At 31.1% G+C, this 9,551-nt stretch overlaps 2 protein-coding genes across 4 annotated transcripts; one reads left to right on the top strand and one right to left on the bottom strand.

Moving 5' to 3' along the window:
* Window positions 1–1,633: 1,633 nt before the first annotated feature.
* Window positions 1,634–5,464, bottom strand: LOC120198894. 3 transcript variants are annotated; one of them, XR_005523405.1, is made up of 4 exons: window positions 5,059–5,464; window positions 4,614–4,749; window positions 2,324–2,465; window positions 1,634–2,043 (listed from the first exon to the last, which is right to left on the bottom strand). XR_005523405.1 is itself a non-coding variant. In XM_039200139.1 (4 exons), the coding sequence occupies exons 1-4, from the start codon at window positions 5,390–5,392 to the stop codon at window positions 2,016–2,018; spliced, it is 561 nt and encodes a 186-aa protein (XP_039056070.1). In that variant the 5' UTR covers window positions 5,393–5,464; the 3' UTR covers window positions 1,634–2,015. The 3 variants fall into 3 exon arrangements, 2 of the variants coding, with proteins under 2 accessions (XP_039056070.1, XP_039056077.1); XM_039200139.1 differs by having other exon boundaries at window positions 2,324–2,386; XM_039200146.1 differs by having other exon boundaries at window positions 2,324–2,386; window positions 4,614–4,713.
* Window positions 5,465–7,005: 1,541 nt separating this feature from the next.
* LOC120198884 (BTB/POZ domain-containing protein At3g56230-like) lies at window positions 7,006–8,891 on the top strand. The gene is made up of 3 exons (XM_039200131.1): window positions 7,006–7,202; window positions 7,391–7,567; window positions 8,502–8,891. Exons 1-3 carry the CDS (start codon window positions 7,056–7,058, stop codon window positions 8,889–8,891), a joined length of 714 nt encoding a protein of 237 aa, XP_039056062.1. The 5' UTR covers window positions 7,006–7,055.
* Window positions 8,892–9,551: the final 660 nt, after the last annotated feature.

Here is a 9,551-nt window from a genome sequence, read left to right as displayed (position 1 = left end):
TTCAAATCAAAACAATTTCGACATTTGTTCGGATATTGTTATGGTTAACGTTTGAAGAAAGATTTTCTTCTTGAAGCATATTCAACTTCCCGAGAATACACTTAGCAAAATTGTTTGCTAAGAGGAAACTGAGATCGAAATCAGTTATTGTTGAAACGACACAATCCGAGTTGGCAACGAAGAATTGTTCTTATAAGCCGACGTGAATCTTGAAGTAAAAATCTATTTCGATGATCCGAGAAATTTGAGGCAAAGCTGAAGTCTGAGGCAGCTTTCGCTATAAGTTTTTCTTTATCTCAATCTCTTAGATTATTTATTTAATTATTTTCTTTTATTTAATTTTTATCTTTTATTTAAAAAAAACAACTTTTAAAAACTTCTTTTTGTATTTACTACTATTATTTATTATTTTCCCTTTTTATTTATTATTATTTATTTTATTCTTTTTAAATTATAATTAATTATTTTATTATATCTTTTTAACTTCATCTGGAATTCTATCCTCCTCTAAATCAAAAAGTTTTACTAAATCACAAAAAATCAGTACCTGTGTATCGACTCTGCTTCTCTATCCTACCTTTTCCTTTTTATTTAAGAAGCTAGAATTATTTTGATAGCAAAACGACTGTTATCATAATCCCTCAACTATATGAAGTTACTTTGTTGAGTCTCTTGACTATTAAAAGTTACAAAATAGTCACCCAACTATTCATTATGTTTCAAACCTATCATTTTCCGTTGAGAAATTAACGACATACTCAACTAACGTTAATTTGCTGATTAAGATATAATAAAATCTAATATTATTATCTCAAACAACTATCATGTCTCAATCGACATATTAACATCTAACTCAAACGACCGTCAATTTTTTAATGAGAAATGACGAGTTTGTAACATAATATATAGTCAGATGATCATTTTGTAACTTTTAATAGTTGAAGAATTCAACAAAACAAGTCTATTATTGGAAGACTGTTTTACAACTTTTAATAGTCGAGAAACTCAATAAAATAATATTCTATAATCTGATAACCATTTATGTATTTTACCTTAAAAAATATATGAAATTCGGGAACGTGTCATCTAGCATGCTACGTTCAAAATCTCCATAAAATTATCTTTAAAAAAACAAAAAAAAATAGGAAAATACAAAATTTCTCTAAATTTTAAAACATTTTAAATCTATAATTTTTATGATTTTAATTTTTTTTCGAAATTAATATATTATATGTCAGATGGTACATTTATAAAATATGACATGGCATTTTTTATAACGGAAAACCATATCGAAATAACATGCTTCAGGAAGGAAAGTTTAAGGCCATCATGAACTAAAAGAGCTCAGGTACCAAAATATTAATACGGTACAAATTAAAGGGCTAAAATACCACTTAATCCTAAAATAAATAAATAAAATTTCCTAATATTCTAGAGGGGTAAAATCACTAGAAGGATCCAAAAGAGCATAAGAGGCTGCTTTAAAACAAAAAAGGAATAAAAATAAATGGTAATACAATTCAATGTTTATCAACAATCACAAGAAATGGTCAAAATTCCAAAATCTTCATAAGAAATGCATGGAATTACTGTTGTATCTTTGCTGTTTGATTTTATTTGACAACCAGTTTCTCAACAACATGATAACAATCATTCACAGTTCCAAATCAAACATGGCATCAACACACAACTCTTTGTAAGAACCTCAATTTAGCTTCACATAGATTAACCAACCGTCAACTACAATTTAACAATGCTGTAAACTAGACTACTACTCAAGCATCAAATATGGCTTGGTAAGGTAAGCTGGTTATCACATGAAAATTGTCGGTAACCAGGCGGATGAAGACTATAGGGTTAGAGCACCTAAATTCTATTGACCTAAATCATTCAATTATATACCTTTTTTTTCCCATCTATTCTGACTCACCAGCTGATGCTACCTCCTCTTCAAGTTAATGCATCGATCTCCGCAAAATAGGCTCTCTGCTTGTCAATGAAATCTTGGAGCAAGTTTACCTCAGCCCTCTCTCGGTGTTGTTTCTGTGATAATGACATAAACCAACGAGCTTGGTTCAATGTTATATTAATAATAATATTTTCGGGTATGCATATGCGAATGGAAGAAAAAAGTGCAATATGACTTGATGCAAAAGTAAACAGCAACATACAATTACTATTAGTAACAATGTAACTAAAGCAAAAATGCTCTCGATACCATTCTTAACCATAGTGTAAAAAATTTCACAAACCGAAGATCAGTAGCATGATTATTCATTCAGTTTAAATTAGATAATGAAACTAGGGGAATCTTTAAACGAACCTTTCTAAATGGCATACGGCATGATTTGGAGAGACCAATATCATCTTCTCCATATCTTTTCTTCTACATTAAAGACAAGGAGAAACACCATTGATAGAGGAAACCAAGGGAAAGCAAGCATTCAACGGAAGATCATCATAATCTGATCAAACATTAAGCAACAGAGATCTTCTGGATTAATGAAACAGGGAACATAGTGGTTAACATTGATAACAGAAAGTATCACAGATGAATAAATGAGTCAAGGAAATAAAATATTTGAATATGCAATACTGTAATTTAAATAGCTAGATTGGACATGCTATCAAAACATACAATAATTCAAAGATCTTTAACTTTGTTACTCGAAGCATTTTGTTCGAAAGTCATTATCTCACTGCTCAAATAAAAGTTGGTTTAGAAAATAAAATTGACTTTAAAAGAAAAGTGTTGAAAATAGGGCTAATAAAGTGAAGTAAAAGGAATTAAGTGACGAAATAGAGTTAGTATTATATTAAAATACTAACTAATTATCCTTATCTATCGCATAACCTACACTCCCCATGAAGTTGGCGAGTAAATGTTGAAAAGACCCAACTTGGATATAATCTCATCAAAGGTAATTCTGGGAAGTGCTTTGGTGAGAATATCTGCTAACTGATTCTTCGTTAAAACATAATTGAGTTTCACTGTTCCACCATTCACCTTTTCAGAGATGAAATGTCTGTCAATCTCCACATGCTTCGTTCGGTCATGATGAACTGGATTCTTTGCAATACATATTGCAGATTTACTGTCACTTTGAAGTTCAAACCATTTGTTACCACATAACCCAAGCTCAATTAACATTCTTTAAAGCCAAATTCCTTCGCAAATTACAAGTGTCATTGCTCTAAATTCTGCTTCTGCACTACTTCGAGACACCACCGCCTGTTTTTTACTTCTCCAAGTAACCAGATTTCCCCAAACAAATGAACAATAACCAGTTGTAGATCTTCTATCCGTTAATTTACCTACTTCCAGCAACTTTATTTTCCCACCCATCTACTTCCTTCAATGTTATACAACAATTTCCTTTACTTGAACCTTCAACCGATGTTATGTTATTGCATTTTCGTTTAGGACATCCCAATTTCTTTTATCTTACAAAATTGTTTCCACATTTGTTTGTCAATAAAAGTCCGAAATCTTTTTCCAGATAAAGCAGCAGTATTTTCCAGATTCGAATACATCGTCTTTGCAGCACTCCAAATTTCAGCCGTTGTTTCATACATCAGAAAGTTTTCCCCACAGCAGGAATCATGGAATTGATGAGCCATGACATAATCATGGTATTCTCGCTTAGCCAGGTTGAATATTCAGGATCCGTCACAGCGGGAATTGGTGTGGTCTCCAAAAGATATTGTTGTTTGCGCCGACCGGTTATATAAAGGCGGACAGATTGGGACCAAGCGATATAATTGTCACCATTCAATCGGTGACAGGTGATAGAGGCTGAAGAAACATCAGAAAGGTTTGAATGGGGCGAATTAACAAGGAATTCCGAAGTGACCTCCGATGAAGAAGTGGCGGAATTCATGATCGGCGGCTAGATTTAGGGTAAAAAAATCAGCTAGATTTAGGTGAAGGATCGGTCACCTAACTGATAACATGTTGAAAATAGGGCTAATGTAAAGTGAAGTAAAAGGAATTAAGTGACGAAATAAATTAAATGACAAAAGTAAGGAAAAGTGAAAAACTTCACTGTCGTACATTCATCAAAAACAAGTTACAAGTTTAATAAATGTATACAGTAGGTGAGAACAAGTAATTAATTTAAACTAAACTACTTATTAGTTATCCTTATCTATCTAACTTTCTAAGAGTTAGTGTTATATTAAAATACTTACTAATTATCCTTATCAATCGCATAACCTACAGAAAGAGATGTTAAAAAACACAAGGAAAACACAGGCATCTAAAACAAAACTGACTTTCAGCTCATCAGCCAATATCTCCAGAGAGAGATAATAATGACATGGAAAGGAAGATATGGAAGATAAAAGATTAAATTAAATTAGCTAAACCAATTTAACAATTAAGCCAGGACTTTATCTCTCTACTTTCTACTATCCAATATGGTCAACCTATCAAAACCCCAAAAAAATTGGTAATTTGATCAACAAAACTTTGTTAAGTAATTGCTAGTATATGGCTCCTTAAAACAAAAAAACCATGCTAACACATTTTAATCATCCTTCGCCTTCTAGAGTCATCAAAGACTAATTGTTCTCCAAGGACTAAGTACAAAGCCTGATTAAAGGGAAATCACCTGAAGTTTGACATTCGTGTTTCAAGAGAGCAACTCAAAGGCTCCATAATCTCCTTCCCTTTATTCTTCCTTTTTTCAGCAGTACGTCTCCTGCTGTAAACTGTAGACAGCTCAGAAACTACAGAATCGCCATCACCTAAAATCAAAACTATGTATATAATAAATCCAACCAATAATACAAGCATAATTCATAAATCTAGAGATCAAAAAAGGTTAAGGAAACACATATCACCAACCATAGTGTATTTTCAACTATGGTTTCTAATAAGAATAACTTTTTTAGCTCCATTGATGAGAAACTGTTAATCAATTTTTTAGAATTAAAACATCAAAACAAAATGAAGGAACTAAAAACCCCTAGAAAGCCCATAACTCCAAACCCAAAACACTATATTTAAATTCAATCAAAACCCAGAAAAAAAATCCGAGAACCTATCAAAATCACCTGAAACAGAAGGCGATTTGGGCGGCGGAGACAGGGCTGAGCTAGGGTTTAACTTGTTACATTGACTTTTTACCTTGTCTTTCTTATAATTCTTGTCATTGTGAACACTATCATAGATGGGGTGTCTGGTTGTAGTTATATTGGCGTTAGAACTAAGATCTGCACTGCGGTTGTGGTTGAGAAGGGGTTTAAGAGGCAAAGAGTGTGAAGGTCTGGTTTGGGGTTTGATTGAAGAAGATAAGAGTGAAGAAGGCAAAGATGGCGGGATTGTGTTGCTGAGATCAGTGAAGGGTTTCCTTTTGCTGGCATTTCGTCTTGATTTCATCGCCTCCATTCTCTGATAAATCTTCAGCTTCGGTTCCCTTCTGTAGATTGCAGTGATAAGCTGGTTTTGGATAGGGGTGACACTTGGATCGAGCCGACTAAAAAATTTAGAATTACTAAGTTAATAAGTTATATTTTATAATTTAAATTTGATTTAAAAAAATTTCGAGATGAATCGAGTCAAGTTTTTCAATTTTTTTTTTGTTTAAATTTAATTAAAAATATTTATAATATTATAATATCATTTTATTTTAATTTAAATGATTTTACAATACATATATATATCTTTATATCTTTTTTATATGTGATATATATATATATATATATATCATACAAATCGAGATACTCGATTTAAATTTAAAAATCAGTCCATTAATTATTAAAATTTTGAATTATTTGAGTTACTATTTGAGTTATATTTTATAACTTGATTTGAACTTGAAATATTTTTTAATCGAATCGAGTCAAATTTATGAAGTTTTAAATCGAATTCAATTCGATTCGAGTTTTTTCGAATTGAATTTTGCTTTCCCCTAATTTTTGGTAGGGAAAATTCAATTCCTTTCTTTTATAAATTTTGATAAATTAATATGAAATGATAATTAAAACTTATAAACTATAATTTAATAATATTTTTAGTAATTTGATAAATTTAATAATTATTTTATAATTTTCAAAATTTTAACTGTGAAAATTTTATTTTAACATAGTTTAACAAACAATCGTTTTATATATATTTTTTAATAAATTTAATTATAAAAATATATATTCATAATTTTTTAAATTATTGACAATGCATACATACTTTGTACATGCAACTATACGCCTATCACTCTCCAGTGTGCCTATATTCAATAGTAACCAGCAATGATATAAGAATGAATGAATGTGTTCAATAATAACTATCCTACATTTGTATCGGATTCATTAGCATCATTATGTATTATTTTTATAATATAAAAGTTTAGGTCAGGTGGTTCCCCAATCCAGAGTCGGGGAATACTTAAGATCTAATTGAGATTTACATAGGAATTTAGAGATTGTCCACCAAAAATGACGCTGATAAGATTCGAACTTAACCATACAAATTCAAATTCTTGAATCTTAACTATTTATGCCCAACACTCATCCGCAACATCATCATTATGTATAACAGAAAATAAATTCAATGATAAATCACGCCAAGCAGAGACCTCCACTTCTACCTCACCAACTGATATCTAAATCTTGATATAACCACATGAATGACAAACTTTCTCCATACCCCTAATATATAGTTTTGGCTCAATTGAATATAACAACAATCCCAACCAATTTAATACTATTTGGTTGAAACTCACTCTAAACACATTTCCAACCAATTTCCCCATCCATTCGCGATTGAATACAAATCTCTCCTAGCATTCTAAAATCATTCATCCACTTGATTCTTCCTTTGAAAGGATGGTTTTTTCATTTGATTCAAAAATTAAAAAGAAAAACATCAAAAGCCCCCATATCATATGTTAGTTGCTTTATCATGTTAATCAACATCAATTAAATATGGTATAACAAACTTCCATCATTATCAGCCAACAAATAATAAACTTTTTCTGCAAAATCTCTTCTTCTTCCTCCTCCTCTGCAACTTTGTTCAAGGCAACAATGGATTAATATTGTTCATCTGTAGTTCAATGCCATTCATTTTAAGGCCTCCAAGGAATACAATATGCGGGGCCTGCTACGAAGGTGCCATAAATGTAATCACTTTGATGAACAAGCTCGAAATTGATCATCATTGTAAATCAACTTCAGCATCTTCTTCACCAAATTCTTGCAAGGCAAGCAACACCTTCTTTCATGTGTTCTTCCTACTCTATTTATTCAAGCATTCGATCATTTCGGACCACGGGTCAATAGATGTTTTCATGTTCCTGTTACAAATTTTACTACGGATCAATAGGTCTATTTATGTGCTCTTCCTACTGCAATTCAATGTGTGTGATTTGTTTTTGGGTGATAGCAACAGCCACTTGGGAATCTTAGCAAGGGGATAGCAAACATGAAGGAGATGGAAGAAGATCTAACCAAGAAAATAAGCTTCTTGAGTGGACTTATAGTGGCTTTTAGAGATCAAATTCACACTGATATTCAGCTCAAACCTGGCAACGACGGTCCTTCCATGCCAGCTCACAGGGCTTTACTTGTATTTCCCTCTCTTTTGTTTTCTTTTTATATTTTAATATATGAGAAGATTAGGATAATCATGAATAGAATTCCTCTGTCCCACTCCATGCTTCTGTATATTAGTGGCAAATCTAGAAATTTAGAAATGGGTATCTAAAAATTTTAATACTCTTTAATACCTAAATGCTATTCGGATAATCATGTTTCAGGGCCGCCAAATCAGTTTTATCATTTAAATTCCAAGATTAGAGTGGTTTGAGATTTACCAAAATATATATATTTATATCTCCGGTGATGATTTAAAAGTTGAAAAAAACATTAAATATCAAAACAGAAAAAAAAAAATAATTTAAGTTTACCCTAATCTTTATATATATATATATATATATATGATGCTATCAGCCAAGAATGACTACAAATACTTCCGCATCATGATTGTGCAGGGGTTAAAGACTTCTCTCTTTCACCACTTTTCTTGTTATGACTTCAATTCTCTCATAGAGAATTATGGATGACGATTATTCTTTTATTGGTTGCGATTGTCTGTCTAATTCAGGAAAGAGAAACTGTTATTTTTGTTTTGTTTAGGTTCCAAAATAAAGTTAAGTATGTTTTTTTTAATAAAGTTTAGGTATCAAAATAGAACAAAAATAATAGTTTATGTATACAGTGCTATCAATTAAGAATCACTATAACAAAAATAATAGTTTAGAACAGAGGAACTGTTATTTTTGTTCTATTTTAGTACATAATTATTTTTTTAAAAATTACCTTAATCTTTATATATGGTGCTATCAACTAAGAATCACTATAAATAATTCTCTATCATGACTAAGTAGGGATTAAAGACTTTCTTTTTCTATCACTTCCCTCGTTATGACTTTAATTATCTCACATAGAATTACAAATTGACAATCGTTATTTCATCGATTACTGATTTACAGAAATTGTAGGAAGCAAGATCAGAGATATTCAGGAACATGCTAGATTCAGACGGCTGCAAAGCTCCACCAAGTGATACAATTACTCTACCGGAGAAACATGCGTACTCGTTGTTCGAGGCGTCCCACAAGTACGATATTCCCAACTTGCAAGATTTCTGCGAAAGATACATGTTCAGCTCATTGAACGCCTCCAATGTTCTTGAAATTCTTGAGATCTCCGATGTTTGTTCCAACAAAACATTAAAGGAAACTGCTTTGAACTCGATTGTTAGAAAAATGGAGGACGTTGTGTTTTCGGCAACGTATGAAGGTTTTGCACCCAACAATCTTCATCTTGGGGTGCAGATTACAAGGGAATTTTTAATGGATGCCAAAACCAAAAGAATTAATGGAGTTTGATTTGTTAGAACTAAACCATAATAAATATAAAAAATTAATCAGATCTAATCATACAAAATCATCAAGAATTAAAATACTAGACGCAGAAACGTACCTTGTTGAATACAAGTAATACAAGTTAACCTATTTATTGGGACCACTACCTCTTTATATAGACTAAATATTGGGTCAATCTTTTAAATATTTATAATTCTGTCCCTCATTAAATTATAAATACAACTTATGGTATCTACACTTTAATTTCATGACACTTTAATAACATGTAACATAATTGGTCACTTAATTTTTTGTCATACTTTATAATAGCATTGTACATTATACATATGTGCCCACAATTATAAATTTTAATCCAACAATCTCTCACAATTATGATAGCATTTTATATTATATATATATATATATATATATATATATATATGTTTACTAACAAATATACAACCTTATGATCTCAAAATTTGCTATCATATAATTGGTATTCTATAACAATCTCGTTCGTCAACAATATCCATATAAGATCAGAGCGGTCTTCGTCGTATTACTCATGATTAGACTCATCAATGAACACGTATATAAACATAATCAAATGACATAAATCAATCACGGAGTGTAGCATGAAAACTACATGCAATGTTAACCAGACATGCATATTTCCAACTGATC

This window comes from Hibiscus syriacus, unplaced genomic scaffold (assembly GCF_006381635.1).
Source record: "Hibiscus syriacus cultivar Baekdansim isolate YM2019G1 unplaced genomic scaffold, ASM638163v2 tig00000340_pilon, whole genome shotgun sequence".
Taxonomy (NCBI): domain Eukaryota; kingdom Viridiplantae; phylum Streptophyta; class Magnoliopsida; order Malvales; family Malvaceae; genus Hibiscus; species Hibiscus syriacus.
The sequence above is the reverse complement of the archived record's forward strand: the minus strand, read 5'-3'. Positions and strand labels throughout refer to the sequence as shown.

What these genes read in the sequence shown, in the direction of transcription:
- LOC120198894 (XM_039200139.1), bottom strand. Translation starts at nt 5,392, where the DNA reads ATGGAGGCGATGAAATCAAGACGAAATGCCAGCAAAAGGAAACCCTTC. An exon ending in CAAATCGCCTTCTGTTTCAG is followed by an intron (nt 4,750 to 5,058) that starts GTGATTTTGATA and finishes TTTTGATTTTAG; the next exon opens with GTGATGGCGATTCTGTAGTT. An exon ending in GCCGTATGCCATTTAGAAAG is followed by an intron (nt 2,044 to 2,323) that starts GTTCGTTTAAAG and finishes TCATTATCACAG; the next exon opens with AAACAACACCGAGAGAGGGC.
- LOC120198884 (XM_039200131.1), top strand. Translation starts at nt 7,056, where the DNA reads ATGCCATTCATTTTAAGGCCTCCAAGGAATACAATATGCGGGGCCTGC. An exon ending in CTTCACCAAATTCTTGCAAG is followed by an intron (nt 7,203 to 7,390) that starts GCAAGCAACACC and finishes TGATAGCAACAG; the next exon opens with CCACTTGGGAATCTTAGCAA. An exon ending in CAGCTCACAGGGCTTTACTT is followed by an intron (nt 7,568 to 8,501) that starts GTATTTCCCTCT and finishes CAGAAATTGTAG; the next exon opens with GAAGCAAGATCAGAGATATT.